This window comes from Arvicola amphibius, chromosome 15 (assembly GCF_903992535.2).
Source record: "Arvicola amphibius chromosome 15, mArvAmp1.2, whole genome shotgun sequence".
NCBI lineage: Eukaryota > Metazoa > Chordata > Mammalia > Rodentia > Cricetidae > Arvicola > Arvicola amphibius.
This window is the reverse complement of record NC_052061.1, coordinates 34,188,775-34,208,144: the sequence shown is the minus strand read 5'-3', so window position 1 is coordinate 34,208,144 and position 19,370 is coordinate 34,188,775. Positions and strand designations below refer to the sequence as shown.

At 45.8% G+C, this 19,370-nt stretch overlaps 1 protein-coding gene across 1 annotated transcript in view; it reads right to left on the bottom strand.

Moving 5' to 3' along the window:
* Positions 1-2,250: 2,250 nt before the first annotated feature.
* The window catches only part of Cfdp1 (craniofacial development protein 1), an 82,406-nt gene continuing 65,286 nt past the window's right edge, over positions 2,251-19,370 (bottom strand). Inside the window, exons 6-7 of the mRNA XM_038313095.2 lie at positions 9,801-9,959; positions 2,251-2,544 (exon numbers count right to left, since the gene is read on the bottom strand). Of these exons, the coding sequence (XP_038169023.1) occupies positions 2,454-2,544; positions 9,801-9,959 (250 nt within the window). The 3' untranslated portion in view covers positions 2,251-2,453. The remainder of the gene's footprint in view (positions 2,545-9,800; positions 9,960-19,370) is intronic.

The window sequence follows — 19,370 nt, the reverse complement described above, 5'->3', positions numbered from 1 at the left end:
TGAGACAGGGTATCAGAACAACCAACAATGTGGCCGAGAAAGCAATTCCACTAAGAACTCTGGTGGGCTCACGCAGGCGTCTATACTGACCAAAAGGAAAAGCTCCTGGGTGGCCCATGTCTGCCTCAGATGTCCCATGTGTACCTTCCTATGTGGTCCCTGCCTCCATGCTGCAGCCACTGCGTTTGGCCCACAGGGCGTGGCCAGGCAGGGCCAAGAAGACTCCTGGCACCTCTGTTTATTACGCCTATGTGAAACAGCCACTTGCTTAGAGAACAGCTGTGTCCAGCTTAGGCAGCCTGGCTTGCTGGCGGTTCCTGTCCCTCGACTCTGACTTCACAGTGAAGTACAGAGTGTGTTTCCTGAGCTGTTAATAGATGCAGATCTTGGTGAGCAGAGAGGACCTCCTTCCTAACAGGTAGCCTTCCCTTACACCTTTGCAGGCTTGAGTTGGCTGTTGTGAGGCAGGTCACCCTCTTCTGGCTCAGCCTGATGCACTTCAAAATTCTTCCTTATACAGAACACAATCCTGTGTCTTTTGGGAAATGAAAAAAAAAAAAAAAAAAAACAAACAAAAAAAAAAAACAAAAAAAAAAAAACCAAATGTTTTCTGTTTGTTTTGTTTTTTCGAGACAGGGTTTCTCTGTGTAGCTTTGGAGCTTGTCCTAGAACTTACTCTGTAGACCAAGCTGGCCTTGAACTCACAGAGATCCGCCTGCCTCTGCCTCCCTCTGAGTGCTGGAATAAAAGGTGTGCACCACCACTGCCCAGAAATAAATAAAGTTTTATTATGAAAAACTGAAATCCATATCCAAGTTCAGAACAGCTCAGCAACCACCAACACACACCATCTGTTTTCATCTCCTACCTCCCGATTCCCCGGGAGCAGCTTTGGAAAACAAACAGAAAGGCTGGCTGTGCTGGGCATACCGGTCAGCTAGCTCGTTTCCTCCTCTGGGTCTGTCCAGCCACAGGGGCTGGAACGCTCCACATACACATTGGCAGCCTCCCCTGCAGCCAGACTGGTGCGATGGCCCAGATCTGCTTTGAGGCCACTTTAAGTCTTACTGATGCAGACACACACTAGCATACTGTTGTGCACACGTGCCAGAGTCAGGAAAGGAGGCGGGATGCTGGGGGTACACAGAACCCCAGTGCAGTGGGTGGCATGCCAGACAGCACCACAGGTGAGCCTCCACTCTTGCAGGTCTGGGGGGCCTGCCCTAATGGTGTGCTGGCTGGTTCAGGTTAAAGACTTCCTCTATCATCCCGCGTCCCAGTAGAGACCATCTGTTCTGATGCCAGCTTCAAACGCTCTCTTGCCACCTGCAGTCTTTTGCAGATGGATACAACAGACCCTGAGTTCAAATGTAGCTCGTAAACTCCCTCTCTGGGTAATGAGATGCTAGCCATCTGGTTGCTACAAACACATCCAAGGTCTGGATGCGGAAATCCACTGTGACCTAGTGTTCCTTGTCCTTAGGATAGCAGTAGTTCACTTCAGCCCTCTGAGATTCTGATGTGACTCAACCATCCACACAGAAAACAGACCGTTGTCTTTAAAGCCCACTTTCTCCCCACTCCCATGCCTTATGAGCCACTGTAGGGACTTAATGCTGTATTAGCATGGATGGTTTATTATTTATTTTCTTCTTCCATGCTTCCTAAATAGGAAGTTTGGGTTTGGAATTTCCCTAAGGAGTATAAAGAACAATTGTTCTTTAGAATACTCCCCACCCCCCATTTTCGAGACAAGATTCACTCTATAGCCTAGGCTGATCTGGAACCATATATAGTCCAGGTTGGCCTCAAATTTGTGGTAATTTTTTCTCAGTCTCCCAAGTGCCAGGATTCTAGGTGTGTGCTAGCACTACTGGCAAGAATATCCCTTGACATAAAAAAAAACCTAAAGAACTGTTGAGGTAAAAATATATCTGAAGTAGACTTTTTTAAGAGAAAAAGGGAAGTAGGAAAAACCAAAAAGACCACTCAGTATTAATTTATATCAATGTTCCACCTTACCATGAGAATTTCACACAAAACAGAAGCTGAATCAATTGAGAACAAATGCTCAGGGACTGAGCATCTGCCCAGGGAGCCCCCTTAGGGGTTTCCGGGAAAGGCTGATCTCAGAGAGAGGCCCGTGGCCTCACAAAACTTGGACGGGTCTGAGCGGTGCTAGCTGGGCCTGGGCTGGAAGAAGAGCAGAGGGAAGGGGAGTGGCATCTTCATTTTTACCAACCTCACAGAGGACTTCTATTTGTTTATTTAAAGACAAATTTTAAAAAGTAAAATGAATGAAACCAGCTAAGATTAAGATACATAAACCAAACTGCAACGTAGAAAAGGGCCTTCTTGCTGGACACATGATGAACACTGGAAATAATTCACAGACACACAGAAGAGCTCACATTGTCAATAGGAATAAGCTGCTACTAATTCTCCCCAGAATGTCAAGGTTTCATTTTGCTCAGCCTGAGGTCTCGTTCAATTTCAAACTGCCTGTGGTCCACTCGATCCAGAAAAGCTTTCCGTTCAATGTACCTGGAAGAAGACAAAACAGCGTCAGTAAAGTCTGCCAGAAAGGGCTCCGCTCTCTTGCGCTGTCCCAAGCCCAGGGGCAAATCAGGCTGCGGTAACCAGCAGGTTAGCCAGGCTGGTCGGATGACCACCTGACCACTCTCACTTCATCTACACAGGACAGTTCTGTTCAGATAAAGCGGAAAAGGATGCCTAGCCCGTTTTTTGTTTTGAGACAGGATCTCACTACGTAGACTAGGCTGAGATACACTAGCCTCTGGCTCCCAACTGCTGGGATTAAAGGTGTGTGCCACCACCACCAGGCTAAGATATATTATCTTAAGATGAGGTTTATTTTGTGCTTGTGTGCGGGTATGTGTTTGTGTGGCACAGATGACAGCTGACTTGCAGGGGTTGCGTCTCTCCTTCCACCATATGGGTCCTGGGGACTGAAGAAGGGTTGGCAAGCTTGGCACAGTGCATCGGATCCACTGAGCCATCTCATGGGGCCAAAGCTATGTTTTTGTGTATCTCAAAACATAAAAAATATACCTGAAAATGCAAGAAAAAGGCTAGAATACTGGCCACCAAGGACTGCTGTGAGGGAACCCTTAGCCCAGGCTTGCAAAGTCACCTAATTTCCTCTTCTCTATTTCCCTCGGTATTTTCTCCTTAGCCTGGGGGCCAGGCCACTTCTGTGGCACAAAGGCAGAATTCCTCTAGCAATGAGACAAACACCTCTCTCTGCACCCGCTGTCACACACAGGGTTCCCTAGAAGCCTGGAGCTCACTTCTGCTCTCAAGCCAAGGTCAGAGAGCTCCCTCGAGGTCTCCCTCAGTATTCCCAGACAGGGTAGAGGGAGGCCAGCCTAAGCTGGCAGGCACGCAGGCACGCTGGTCAGGAGGGAGCCTGGCTGCTTAATGACACACAGCTGCATTTTAATCTACCTTTTCTTGCCATAAAGTATGCTGTGATGTGCTTGAGGGGAGGAACTCTCTGCAGCTAATTAATCTATTGAGAGAGCAAAATTGCCATTAAAAACGGGAAACATAATTGCATCTCTGCACTAATTTTTCTTTGTTGCACCATGGAAAATGTGCATCTGTCACTACAAGGTTATTACATTCATGGCAAGAACATAACCAGGTCCAGGAACTTGTGTTCTTCTCTGAGCTCAGGTCTTGTTTTTCTGCCCTTCAGCATCCTGAAGCGAGGCCCATCCTACTACTTGCTTGCCAGATGAGCTTATGTGGCTATTAATCCTCCACATACTACCAAGGACTAGTCAGAAAACACAGGTTCTGAGGCCAGAGGGAGCTGAATTCGAATCTTGTCACTTACTGTGTTACTCTGGACAAGTCATATAAACTTAGCAAATCTGTTTCTTAATATATTAAGTGGGGGGGGGCAACAACAAAAATATCTATCGATCCGTCTGTCTGTCTAGCACTGCTGTGGCTGAGGTAAGAAGACCGATGTGAGTTCTGTACCAGCCTAGGCCAGAGACCACTCCTGCAGTTTTATTGTTTTGGAGACAGGGTCTCATGCATTTCAGGATGGCTTGCTATATATAGCCCAGGATGACTGTAGCCTTCCGCCTTTACCTTCCTAGTGGCTAAGATTACAGCTATGAACCACTAGGCCTGTCCTGTGTGATGTAGGGCTTTGCACACAATAGACAAACACTATAGCAACTGAACCATATCCCTGAATCCTGAATATTGTCTTAACAAACCAGAAAATAAGAAACAAACAAAAACAACAAAAAAATCCCAAACCAAAAAAACTTACATCCTCCCCCAGCCTCCAAAAAAGTTAAAGAGATGAACCCTCCTTACTCAGATGGGCTGCTGTGAGGGGTAAATGTATATTTATATAAGTATAAATATAAATAGTATATCAATAATGCTTAGCATGGAGCAAGAGTCTGTCACTGTGATTTTAGGTAGCCAGCTTCCATCAGGGTCCTGAGGATAGCAGATGGCCACATTGGGATGTGTGCTGTATGAAACTAACAACTATCACCTTGTCTGGATCAGCAATTAGGCTGCGGTGTCAAGACTGTCAATGAGGCCAGAATAGCTGGAACACATGGAAAGGCTGTGCTTAGGTTTGACATAGTCCCTTGGGTCAGAGTTGTCAGATTTAGTAGGTGAAAATAAAGGAGACCCAGTTAAATCTGAAATTCAGATTCCCTGGCAGAGAAAGCAGTGGCAGATAGCGTATTCTCCTTCAGATAAAGGCAAAGAATAGGGGCCTGGGGGAAAAGGTGTGGAAACAATCAACTCCCTGCAGCAGCAGAGGGCCTTGAGCTGAGGGCCTCACCCACTGCAGTGAGTCATTCCCAGCCCCTGCCTATCCTGGATCTGGAGAAGCAGACACAAGTGAATTGGGGACTTGGTGACAGGCATGCTAACTGTCCCTTGGAAGAACCAGCAAAGAGAGTGAACACAGGCAAGAGATGTACTGTGTAAGAATCACGTGGTGTTTCAGGAAGGAAAAGGAAGTGACTTCTACACTGGGACGCTCACTGAGCACGGATAAGGGCTTGCAGGTTCACGGAAGCTATATGTGTCCAGACGACACAGATGCTAAAGAGGCAAAGCCGAGGCCAAGGGAAGTCTCAGACGGCAACAAGAGCACATACAGATGCAACTCAATTCTCAAGGGCAGCCAGACAAAGGCCAGCAAGGCAGGTCTGGCTATTTTATTCCCCGTCACAGCCCTTGGCAGCTGTTAAGAGGATCCTTGCGACAGCTTGGTTTACACCCATGAGCCGACTGAGCCAACATGGTGCTGGGGATGAGAATGACTTTGATATCTGCTATCTGTACTTTTGGGAAATGTATCGGTATTTAATTTTTGACTTTTTGTGTTTGTTTTTTCCTTCTCTGTGAAACAGGAATAAAAATGTAATGCCCCTCTGTGGATAGGAGATTCGAGAAGCACTGATTCTTCCTTCTCATCGACTGAACCACAGCCATGACCTGCAAGGCCTCAGATCAGGACATTTGGAATGGAGACCAAGACTGGAAATGCTCCCTAGGAAGGGCTGCCTCAGAGGGCCAGCGGAGGGCTCACCCAGTTCAACTGGGTTGCAGAGGTTTCCAGGCATTTTAATTGGGCCACAGCTCCGAACAGATCTGCTGGCTGACAAGTGCAATGGGAATTATGGCTCCTACTCGTCTTTGGTCTTGTTGCTTTTCAGGTCAGAAGGAGCCTGGCACACTGGGAAGCCTAGGGCTGACGAAGTATGTCATCCTCTGCTGCTCCTGTGCTCTTTTATGGTCCATTTAAGCAGCAGCAGCAGATTTTAATGTATTTATTTACTTATTTACTCATTCACTCATTTATAAAAGATGGGCTCTCTCTGTGTAGCTCTGGCTGTCCTGGAACTCACTTTGTAGAACAGGTTAGTCTCGAACTCATGGAGATCAGCCTGCCTCTGCCTCCTTAGTGCTGGGATTAAAGGTGTGGACCACTATGCCTGGCAAAGTATTTTGTTACTATCATTAACAAAACATGCTAAGAGCATCAAGAACCTAGGTAGCTCCCTAGTTTCTCCTCCAGAACTTAAGCTATACACAATAGGCTCTTTGGGATCTTTCAACTCAAATTATTTTTCTGCCTCAATTATTGTGAAATTCAGGACACCGGGTAGGGAGGAGTAGGGAGCACTATCAGGGAAGAAGCCAGTACCTGTCAGAGAACCCAGCCTGGAGGTCAGAGGATGCTGGCTTGCAAAAGCTCTGTCATGTGGTCATCCTGCGGCTAAAACCACAGGAGAGGCTTCTCGCACAGTGCTAAGGAAAAGGGCACGCACAGCAGACACAAGGTAGGAGGATGTCTGGGCTGGTACTCCGTTACTAGTGTCACAGTGCTGGCTCCTGAGCACATTTGGTGCAGTCAAATGGCACAGCAATGATAAACTTCAGCTCTTGATGGGCAGTGGAAGCACTCAGACGCAGCATGTCTCTGGGGTAGTCCTAACAGGGCAGGATGTTTCTGCTCTGGGAACGCAACTAAAGATGCAAAGTGCCAGCCCAGGCATGGCCACAAAGGCAACAACAATCCTTTTTTCATGCCTGCAATGGTCCTGGGAGACAAACTCCTGGAATCTTGGAGACAGATGCTTCGGGAAATGCCAAGTATTTAGCAGCCCCTCCACCGTGTTTTTTAAATCGCCAAATAGCTGGTTTCTAATCACTATGCTCTGCACCTTCAGCTTAACTGGACAGAGAGCAGCAGCCAAGCCCAAGCTCGTGTTTCTCTTCACTGTTCATTTTATACACAGATTCTCTCCCCTACACCTAGGGCTCCTGCCTTAGGGTTATATTTGGAAAGCTGTGTTAATGATACCCACCATGAGGAAATCTGTGATTAGTTGGCAGATCTAGAAGTCATGCTCAACATCTGAACGACGTCTGCTCACACCCAGACTGTCTCTGGCCTAGCACTTCAAGCACTCTGCTGACTGAAAATGTTGCCACATAAAAACCTATTCTGATGTGTTACGCCAGACTTTTCTGGATCGTTAGTTCTGATCCTACTAGGCCACAGACAAAGCCAGGGGCATCTGCTGGCCAGTGCGTCAGGCATTTAGACACTGGAGTGGTGTGGTATCTGCTCTGGGGTGCTTACTGGACACTAACAAAACATGACACCACCAGTCAGTCAGCACAGCAGAGAAACGGTGAAGTGGCCAAGGTGGCGGGGCTGTTCTGCAGTGGCATCCAGGCTGACAAAGCAGAGACTTGCAGGGGAGCTAACACTCCAAAGCGAAGGGCACTGAAGCTGGGTTGCAGCAAGCAGCTGAGGAAGAGGATAGGGTAGCAGGAAAGGCCCCAAATGATGGCTAAGTCTTGAACTAGTGTTTGCCTGGGGAGGAAGAAGAAAACAATCGCCAGGGCCCACACTCTCAGGCGGAAGGGCTGGGGAGGGCAGAACGGCCAGCCTGGGAGACTTGGGGACGCCTCCAAACTCCACCCCATCGCCATGGAAAACACTCCTGAACTGCTGGCCAGGACTTAGATGGGTAAAGCATCCAGCTTTCCAGTGAGGTCTGAGTCTGGGGTGGTCAGTTAATGGCAAACAGGAGAAAAGAAAAGTGAACAGAAGCCTGAGGGAAGGCCAGTATTTTGCGTATTTGCTTCATTACCCTAACACCCTGGGGACATAGACGACTAAGCTGGGGCTAAGCTGGGGCCAGTGCCTGTCCTCTTTAGCTCTCTGCTGCTGTGAGCAAACACCAACCAGAAACAACGTGGAGAAGAGCAGGTTGTCTGGCCCCAATTAATGTTTTCCTTTATAAGTGGTGCTGTGGTTACAGTGTCTCTTCATAACAATAAAAACCCTAAGACACCCTGCCTCCCAAGTACTGGGATTAAAGGCTAATTTAGGTTAATTAATAACCGAAATGACATGTACTTACATAGGCCTTCATGTGGTAAGTGGCCATGTCAGAGGAGCAGCAGGTGGCAACTGACTTCAGGAGATTCGTCCACCAGAATGCATGTAAGTCACTGATGGGTGAATCTCGGCTAGGCAAGGCCCCGAGGGCTTCTGCTCCGGAATGTCGGTTGCTATTGCTGAGTTTTTACATGTTTGCCACTGCCATTTTTCTCTGGTATCTGGTATGGTGTGAATGGGTGTGAGGGATCCCCACTGTCTTTACAGGGACATACCCTGTTCTACTAGGCATTTTTACCTGTGGATTATTATGAAGATTTCCTCTTAAGTTGTTTAAACTGTTTAAAGTATTGCCCCTGTCTCAGATGAAGTAAGGGCTACCTTTCTTTGTAACCACAAAATGCAGCTTGCCAGTAAAAGAACTGGCTGGGAAAAATAACTTCCTTGCTTACACTCTGTTAATCTGTAACAAGTTGCTTAGGTACAAATGTATGTGGGCTCTTGAGATAATTTTTCACCTGTAATACAAAGAATGTTAATCATGTAAGGACATGGAAAACACATTTTTACTTGTATTCAATGTAATAACACTGTAACTTTTATATTGCTTGAAAGATTCTGCTGGGGTAAATAAGCTGTAAGGAAAAATAAAAACACAGAAGGGACACATCTGAATAGACGTAAGAAAAGAAATGAGAGAGAGAGGGGGGGGAGGAAGAAAGATCCTGAAGGTGTGTGTGCTTCCTTCTTTGGCCAGCCCTAGATAGATATGTTTTGCTCTCCTCACTGCCTCAGATAGAAGAGTCAGTCTGCTGACTCCATGGCTCCCCATCAATTCCTGAGCTGCTGAAAGCGGGCCCTTACATAGCAGTCTTCAAAATGCTTTAGACATACTACATCTCTGTACGTATTACATACATTCTGCTTTATCTCAGGGTCTGCATAATCAGAATGAAGGTGTAATAGCATCCCGATTTTACTGGCAAAGGAGCTGAGGCAACTGCTATGCCAAAAGAGAAGGCCTTACTGGTGAGGGCAGGGCTGTATAAATGGCCATTCAATATTTCAGGAGTGAGGAATGCTGACCTGAAGTCATGGGCCTCTGCTCCTTAAGTTTCTCTTGTACTCCCTAACCACTAAATGAACCCCACTTCTTTTTCTTTACCAAAAACATACATGAAAGCTGTGTGGGCACGGTGGCTCTTAACCTGTGATCCCAAACATGGAGGACTAAGGCAGAAGGACTGCCATGATTTTGAGGACAGACTAGGTTACACAGTGAGATCCTTTCTCAGCACTCCCACAGGAAAAATAAAACAAACAAACAAACAAACAAAAAAACACTAACAAGAAATAGGTCACTTTTGGTTTATGGATATTTTCTTCGTATTCTAGAGTGACCATGAAATGGCACAGCAATGGCCTTGCCATGCCCTTGACCACAGTAACATGGTCGAAAAAAATACCAAACCATTCATGGATAATGTGACTGTATCCTGGCACTGGGTTGGCCTTCTTTGCTTTTGAAGCACTTGAACTAACCCAGATTCTCAGAAGGTCAAATGATTCAGATTAGGACAAGCCAGCCGCCATGAGCCAGATCCAGTCTTGTGAATAAACCAGGTGATTTACAGTTCAATGAGCTGTAAGCTAGCAAACTCGGTCCAGGGAACACTGCACCTCAGCCCCGCCCCCCATCTTCACTCAGTGGCTTCTCACAGATGGGATTGGCCTCATCTTAGAGCTTCACCAATAACCAAAGTACTCCACTTCCATTGCACAGTGAAAAGCTCCTCCTTGCAAAACAGGGCGGTGTGAAACAGATCATCGCAGAGTTCCGAGGCTACAGACCAACAGAACCACTCCTTACCCTTCTTTCCCTCGGTTATGAATAGCCAGTTCTTCACCAATCCCTTCTTCCTCCTTGAAGTTCTCCCAGTCCAATTTGGACTTCTCAAGGGTGCTCATTTTCTGTTTTTTGGCTCCAATTTTCCCCAAAAGGTTGCTCATGCCACTTGATCTTTTTATCCTATGGAAAGAAAAATGAATATAATAACTCTGATCTCTAGATTAACATAAGAATGCTGATGTCTTAATTAACAGTTTGTGTGTGTGTGTGTGTGTGTGTGTGTGTGTGTGTGTGTGTGTGTGTGTCTGACATAGAGTTCCCTGGATTGGAGCCATTCGTCTCAGTGGAAGCCATGCTTGTACATAGGGCATTTTTTTTTCTATGTGGAAACTGTAGGCAGGCAGAATCTTAATACGCCTTTCCCGCCTAACACATACGACTGCTTAGCTGCACAGCTGACAGGAAGCCCGTAGCCTTTTAGACCTCTTTCAGGCGTGGCAGGTCTCTGCTTGCAGGGAGGGAGGAGAATGGTGGGGTTCAGATATTGGAGTCACATGCATAGGTCCAAGTCCAGCTCTATCCTAATGACTCAAAGCTAGTTCTTCAAGTACATGTGTCTTGGTTTCCCAATCTACACTGAATGCTTAATCATGGGTGGTGGGGAATTGTCCATGTAAAGGGTCAAGATAGCATCCGGCATAGGGGTTAAGGTGCAGTTAACTGTTGGCCACTGTCAATCACTGTCCTGTTCGTGTTCTGAAGCCCTAGGGGACTATTCTACAGCATAAGAACCAGTTCCCAACATGTACAAGCAAGAAGTCACAGCATTGTAAAAGGACCTTTAAAGGCATTGCCTTTCAACTCCTGTAACCGGGCCTGGTTCTCCCCGGAGGTGGAGAACACCCCAAAGCAGAGAATGTGCAGCCTGTGCTCTACTTGCCGGCGATGCTATCTACCACGGGCTCTGGGAAATGCCAAATTCAAGTCTCGGCAGGCCGAATGTTTCCAGTCAATGTTACATGAATGAGATAAGGCAAACGGAAGGCAGCTAGAGTTCATAAGTGATATGAGGGAAAGAAACTATAGAAAGAACATGGGTTTTAAAGATATTATTTTGTGGGTGGGGCAGAGGTGCACAGATCAAAGGTCAATTTTGTGGTGTTGGTTCTCTCCCTCCACCTCTATCTGGGCATCAAGGCCAGGCTTGTAGATTTGGATTGTCAGGTGCCAGTGGCCTTTACCTACCAAGTCATCTTGCCAATCTGCTTTTGGTTTTATGAAACTAAAATGAGTTCTCTGCTGCAAGAAACTGGAGGTTATTTTCTGCTTCACAGAGATAGGTAAGAGTTGACATGCACAAGCGGTGCATGCAGGCATTGCAGTGCTTACTCTCCCAGTGCTTTCTCAGCTTCCTTCCCGTCTGACTTGCATTTGGCCTACGGCAGATAACCTCAGGTTTACTGCTGAAGGGAATCATTTCTGAGTCAACCTATCATCATTCAAACCCCATAAGAAACCATGGACCATGGGCTATCTGTGCCCTAGGATAGGCCAACAGGTTAGTGCCCACACCAAAAACAAGACTTGGGAGGGGTACAAACAGTCTTTTCTATTCACACTGGTCCACAGGATGTCAGCTTCCCTACCTAGTTCATTCCCCTACACACTGGACTTATTCATAAAATGCAGATAGGGGACAAGGTGAGGATGAGTGTCTCCAAGATGAGAAGCTGCTTGAGAGTTTTCTGAGAGCTATTTTATTTTGCTTAAGATGATTCTAAATGGAATCAAAATGCACTGTACGCATATATGAAAGAACCCTGGTCCTTTCTGCGTAGTAGTACTGAAGTGATGATCATAAGAAAGTTCACTGCAACTAAAAGGTACAGCATCCCGTTAAGGAAACAGATATTATATGTGTCTACTTTACTCTGTGCCCTTCCTTAGCAGGGACTTTGATTCATTGCTCTCAGTAGGAAGAGGACCCTAATGAGGAGGCTGGCAAATGTGTTCATGGGGTCTGAGGAGGTATAATACATTCATTCCCTGTGATCTTTAACACCAATTCCAATAATCAGGCACCCACAGAAGAGAATTTTTCTTTGCAAAGGGATTTAAAGTCATCTTGCCATCTATCAATTACAGTCATTCAACAGAGACTGAAGTTTCACTGTGCTTGAAATTAAGAACACAAAAAAAAAGCTACAAGGCCTGATCCCAAGGAGAAACACAATCTAGTAAAAAGGTAACAAGCAAACTGTGACCATTTACTAAAAGACTCCAAAGAGGAAGTGACCTGAGACTAGTTCAGTGCCCCTTACAGCTGGTGTCTTCTTCCTGTGCTTGCCCCACAGTCCTGGGACACGAATCCTGTAGCTGCTTGCACACTCCAATTTCTATTGCTCAGTTTGGGAGAGGAAGAAACACTCACTTTCCCTGTTGTCCTGGAGCTCACTGTGTAGGATCTGTGCGTTACTCATTCCTTTTTCCTTGTTGACACACGGTCTCACTACGTACCCCAGGTGGCCTGGAACTTGCTATGTACAGACACCTGACCTAGAACTCAAGAGATCTACATGCCTGTGCTAGGATTAAAGGCGTGAGCCACACACTACTATCTTACTCACTCTGTCTCACCCATAGTGAAGCCAAAAGCTTACTCACGACATAAGATTTTTAAACTTTTAACTGACCAAGTCCTCAATTTGATAGTAGAGTTACTCAAAAAGAAAGAAAGAGAGAGAGAGAGAGAGAGAGAGAGAGAGAGAGAGAGAGAGAGAGAGAGAAAGAAAGTCCCCCTTGTAACAAGAAGACTCAACACTATGCTTGAACTGACAGACAGGAAAATCAGTTTCAAAAGTGGATTAGCAAGCACAGGGCATATCGGGGCAATAGTAACTCTGTAACTCTTCTCAGAGCGTCAACAGACAGAGCTGGCCTCAAGTCTATACCTCTCACATCAAAAATGGCAAAGCCACTAACATGCAAATCATTTGCAACAACACTCTCTGGCAGAGACTTGCCTTTTCCTTAGTGTCTGTCATCTGTCTACCGGGGAGGACACACACTCTGTCATCTGTCTACCGGGGAGGACACACGAGCAACGCTGCAGGGCCAGGTGCAGGTCTCACACCTTGTGTGACCGTGAGGAAAGATCAACCTGAGAATTCCCTGTTGTGGGCTTGGAGCCACTGTTCTTTTGGGTTTTCCCTAGATTAGCTGAAATCTGTAAGAATGAACAATGCAATCCAAATCCCCTCCCTTCTTGAAGTTCTTTTTCTCAGGTATGCCGCAGCAATGAAAGCAGACTAAGCAGTGGAGACTGCAGGGCTGCTTTTAGGGTTAACAGAAGCTCCCCTGGAAAGACAGGACTCATTTTCCAGATTCTGCTTCTCAAGCTATGTGGACAGACGCACAGCCTGAGAAGATGCTAGAAGCCAGCTAACTCCACTCTCATTGGAGAAACTCTACCTTAATACAGCTATTTTGGAAAATGTCACCTTTTCTCTAAGTGCTGAACTTATCAATTCATCTTTTATTGTTCAAAGAAACTAATTCTTGGTTTTTGTTTTTTGCGACAGAGTAGCCCTCTTTGTAGCCCTGGCTGTCCTCAAACTGGCTCTGTAGACCAGGCTGGCTTCAAACTCACAGAGATCCGCCTTCCTCTGCCTCCGGAGTGCTGGGAGTAAAGGCTTGAACCACCATCGCCCAGCCCAAGGAAACTTTTTTTTTTTTTAATTAATTTATCTTTAAAAAGTATTTATTTATTTATTTATTTATTTGTTTGTTTTGTTTACAGTGTTCTGTCTGCATGTATGCCTGCAGGCCAGAAGAGGGCACCAGATCTCATTACAGATGGTTGTGAGCCACTATATGGTTGCTGGGAATTGAACTCAGGACTTCTGGAAGAACAATCAGTGCTCTTAACCTCTGAGCCATCTCTCCAGCCCTCAAGGAAACTCTTTAAAGAAAAAAAAATGTTACTTAGATTCACAAAAGCACTTTAAAATTGAGCTATCATGTGGTCGATCAGAAGGCTGTCAGGCCAGGCATGGTGGCATATGCCTTTAACCTCAGTACTCAGGAGGCAGAGACAGGCAGGTCTCCAATGAGTTCAAGGCTAGCCTGGTCTACACAGTGAGTTCTGGTTCAGCTAAGGCTACATAGTGAGATCCTGTCTCAAAAAATCAACTAGCAGATCAACCAGCCAAACAAACAAAAGGCCTTCTGGCACACCATTTATAGTAATGGCAGAAACGGGAACCAGTCTACGGCCACACTTCCCTGAGCTCCGTGGATCTTAGAAGCTAAGCAGGGTTGGGCTTGGTTAGTTCTTGGAAGGAAGAAATGGGAAGCAAGGTTAGTCTGTGGTTTTTGGTTGCTGCCCTCTGTCCCCACCACACTGTTTGTTTTGTAACAATAAGAAGACAATGTGGAAAGGTCAAGGGAAATCAATGAGATTTCAACTTTCCAGTTTGGAAATGTCAGAAGGAGAGACACAGCACTGCCATTATCTGGATAAGCCTCACTCATTCGTCAGTTACCCCTGCCACATATGCTCTCTCCCCCTAACGTACATTTACTTTTGGGGAGACTATGGAGCTAGTTTTAAATAATTTGTGGACATACCACGGCACCTCAATATTTCAGTTTGCGTCTCCTAAGACACTCTCCTACATAATCTTAACACCTCATATTATACTCAAGAAACTTAATAACTGATAATAAAACTTAATATGCTGATAATAACCTCTAAAAGGCTATCTTTGAATTTTATCAATAACAGTTCAAAATGGTCTTGACAGCTATTCTTCATATGCTCCCCAGCACAGCACATCTGGAAGTGTCTCAGTCTCCTTTGAAACTTTAATCTGTCTTCTGCCTTCTGGCCTTGGTGTCATAATAACCTTTGAGAGTATACTCTGGCTGGCGCATAGGTTGTTGCCCACTGGGTTTATCTGTCACTTGTGGACAGATGCAGGCTAAACAATTCTGCTGAGCATGCTACCTTGTCAAGGCTTAAGCGTGTTTGCTGCGCTCTCAGTGGCAGTGCGAGGCCAGCACCCACTGAATGTTACTGTGCCCTGCCTCGGCCACAGAGGCAGCTACGCCATCACCTGTTGCCAAGTACCTTGCCACTGCCAGCTACGTGACATGTGCACCCTTTAAAAGCTCCCTCTCTTGCTCCTCTTCCCTGTTCTGTCTGTCTTGTCTGTCTGTCTGACTCTCTCAATGTCCCCACTCCTAGACAGCCTTTCATTCTTTCACGCTCCCCCTTTCCCCTCCCCCATAAGCCTCCGGTCCTAACTCTGCTGTGTGTGGCATGTTTGGTTAGTGGTATACCTTGGCAGGGCCCGCCGAAAGGTACCCACTTCTTTTTTTAAAGCCTCACACTGAAGACGTTAAGTATTGTCCCTATAGGAAGGGGATGACTGTAGGTACACTTCCTCCCTCTAATTAACATGTACTATGGAGGATAATGTTCTTAGAAGTCCAGGAAGTTTTGGTTGCTTATTTCTAGTACCTCATTTTTTAATGTCAGCCATGTCTAAATACACACTCGTGTCAATGAATAATAAAGGATTCCACTAGAAGGACAAACACACAGAAGATCCCCAGAGGATAAGAAGCTGTGACTCAAGAGAACAGTATTAAATACATGGTGAAGGACTATGGGATCACTAGCAGAGCCCTAGTCTGAACGGTCCAGTGTAAGAACAAGTGCCCCTAGACGTGCGCACCATGAGGGGCAAATGAGTGGAGCTGGTGGCAAGCAGAGCCTCTGCTCTCAGACATGTAGGAAATTGGCTCTTGAACTTCCCCTGCCCAGTCTCACTTGTTCCCAGGGAAAGAGATAATCCACAGCCCTTCCTGACTCTGCTCCAGCAGTTTCCTTCCTGGAGCCATTCCCAAGGTGGGGGCGGGGACCTCGTGGCAAACGGAAGGGCTTGCCACTGTTTCCTGGCAGTAAGAAAGGAAGGTAGTGGCAAGCTCTTTGAGAGGAAATATTCAGTTTAATGGGAAGAGGACCGTGCATGGAGAGGGGATGTTTTGTCCCTGAGGATCAGATTCAGCCAGGGACAATGATTTATTGGACCAATACACAGAGCATTTATTTTTCTGAGATGGAACTTTTAAAAAAGTATTAAGCACAGCTTCTAATAAAGACCATGATGACATTTTGCTTTGTGCATAGCCCTGGGAGCTCAGTGAAGGAAGACACAGCTCATTTTCCAGATACTAATTCCATATGGGTTCCCAACCAATCCGAACCACAAAGCTAAGAGGAGTCCAGGCAAACCCAAGGCCATGATTTCTCTCAAGGAGAACAATGCCTAGCTTTCTGCTATGACCCTGCTAAGCCCATGAAGGTCAGGCATGTGTTGGTTTGAGGGGCACAGAGAGCCATATACCCACACAATTATTACACCTGTTAGGACAACATGGCTGGACATATCTTTCTAAACTAGCCAGGAAGAGAAGGAACACAGAAGACTAATGTGTCTCAGTGATGGGCTGTTTGGCTAGCTGCTCCACAAGTACTTGGCGTATTTCTTAAACCCTGGTGTTCTGATTTTTCTGTAACTTTCAGCATTCCTCACTCCCCCATTCTCTGTTACCTTACAACAAACCAACCCTGAAGAGGCTGAAGATATAGCTCAGTTGGTACAGTGCTTGCCTAGAATGCAGGAAGCCCTAAGTTTAACTACCAGCATCAAGTAAACCAAGCATGATGGTGCATGCTTATAATCTTAGCACTCAGGAACTGGAAGCAGAAAGATCAGAAGTTCAAGGTCATCTTCAGCTATATTATGAATTCGAAGTCAGCATAGACTACATGAAATCCTGTCTCAAAATAAAACATTAAACAACCAATCCTTGAGATACTAATATTTTAATAAGACAGCTTTAGCAGCGCATTCATATAATTCCAGAACTTGGAAGGTTGAGGCAAGAAAGAAGCAGAAGTTCAAGATCAGATTCATCTGTACAGGGGGTTTGAGGCCAACCTGAACTACACATGACCCTTCTCAAAAACTGAAACAAACAACAAAAAATCCAGATGTCAACAAAAACAAAATTTAAATTCATAGGCATCTCCAAGGTTGAGGCCATGTTTAAATTTCAGAACATGGAGGTGCCCTCAGTCAGACCAGAAACAATTCCTTCAGTTTTACATCACAGATACCTCATTTAAAATGGGTCATGTCTGGCCCTTTTTAGGAACAGGTAGTCACACTAATCACATAACTCTATGTGCCACTTACATGAGCTGGCTCCTATACACGTTTGCAAACATTTCCCCAATCCTTCTGACTCTTTCACTGCTACTAAACAGCATGTGAAACCCCAAACACAGAGATGGGTGCTGGACAACTGGGGCTACTGATACCCAGCATCCTGTCTGGAGGGAAGAGAGATATGATCCTTTCAGATAAGGCTGGAGTGGGCCCTCCTGTGGGAGCCCAATTCCCGAATCCCTTTCTGGTTAGCATCTACAACATGGCTTGCTTGCTCATCTGCCAGAGTAATGACTCTGGTTTCATGGAAGCTGAATCCTACTAAAACTTGACTGAAAGATTTAATGAAGCTCACCTCAATCTATCCTTCTACCTCCCGGGCAGCTCCCATCTCTCCTCAGAAGGCGGATGCTCCATCGGCAGCCTTTTCCTTGTCATGCCACCCCCACTAATCTAGAATTTAAGGGACCCACGAGAAGCAAAGATCTCAGGAAGGCAGCTGGAATCCCAAAACATCAATCTGCTAAGGAAATGCAATGCATTCCAACAAAGAAAAATTTGCTCTCGTGTAGCATGGGACCGAGAGCAGAAAGTTCTTTCTCCCCCTCACTCCCTCCACCCATCTCTTTCTTGGAGGCAGGAAATGGTTTTCATAGATGGTGGCCACAGCCAGGCCATATGTAAACCACAACATTGCTTCTTGAATGGATAGATGGTTTTCACTCATTGAATCACTGACCACCAATGAAAGGATTCCCACCTCTAGAGCAAGAAAAATGGTTGGGCACAGCTACCTTCCTTAACCTACCAATCGGTGGCTGTTAGGGCAGCCTTTTCATACAGAAGGGCGGACAGTTCTCCAAGGTTGTTAGGAATTCTTACTTGCTGAGTGATGCTTTCATTTGTACCTAGGCTCCTCAGTGCATCTGTTTGTGCTCATGGCCACAGTAGGCCACAGTGAAAAGACTGAGTACAGGTCACTACTGAAGCTGTTACAAACACAGGCTGCCATACTCTGGGAAATGGGCATCACACTCTCATGGCTTCTCACCCCAAAGCTTCAGTGCAACTTAAAGGAGTCTGTGGCTGCGACTCTCTCCTGGGGGACCAGTGGCTTTATGTTGCCTGCCCTTCCTGTCTCTCTGCAAGGATTGAATGAGCAATCAATGTTCTCGCAGTCCAGACTCAGGAAGGAGACTGAGCACAGGCACTGAATGACCTGAATGCTACATTTCAAGTGGAGCACGAATGTGAAAACCAGAACCAAACCCAAACCATAGATAGCCTCGATCACTTTGGAGGAAGTTCCCCTGGGAATGAAGATAATAAAAACCACCCAAATATAAGCTACTAAATATATGCTATGAAAGCATGCTGGGAAATCTGATGACCAGCCAATTCTTTTTTGTTTTTCACTTTTTTTTGGGGGGGGGGTGGGGGGAGTTTCGAGAAAAGGTTTCTCTGTAGCTTTGGAGCCTGTCCTGGAACTAGCTCTTGTAGACCAGGCTGGGCTCGAACTCACAGAGATCTGCCTGCTTCTGCCTCCCAAGTGCTGGGATTAAAGGCATTTGCCACCACTGCTTGGCAGCCAATTCACTTTAAAAAAAAAAAAAACAATTTATTTAATTTTATTTTATGTGCATTGATGTGGGGGTAGCAGATTCCCTGGAACTGGGGTTACAGACAGTTGTGAGCTGCCGTGTGGGTGCTTGGAATCAAACCTGGGTCCTCTGGAAGAGCAGTGAGTGTTCTTTAACTTCTAAGCCATCTCTCCAGCACTGTCCAGCTAATTCTTATTCTCAAGAGAATACTTTTGAAATAAATTTACTGAGACATAATTTACACAATGAAGAGCCTACCTATATAAGGCATATAACTAAAAAAAATTTTTTTGAGGGGGTGTTCAAGACAGGGTTTCTCTGTGGAGCCCTTGGCTATCCTGGAATTTATTGTATAGTGAGCTGGCCTTGAACTCACAGATCCGCCTGCCTCTGCTTCCCAAGTGCTAGAACTAAAGGAGTGTGCCATCACGGCGGCACAATAGTTTTTTGATATATTATCATAATCTAATTTTAGAACACTTTGTCATCGCCACAAAAACCCTGGTAGCAAGTGTGGACAGGACGGCAGGGTGCCCGAGAACTACTGTGCAGCGAAGTTCTGGCTGTTGCCAGCACTACCTTGGATCTATACTTTTAAAGTCTTATGGCTTTGCTCCCAAAGAAGTGACTCATTTATCCCACCACCTAATTACTATATATTTATTTGTACTCTGTACAAGTTAACTTCTTTGAAATTTAAGTAACCAATTAGTGAAACAAGAGTAACAATAACCACCTTGAAGAGTGGT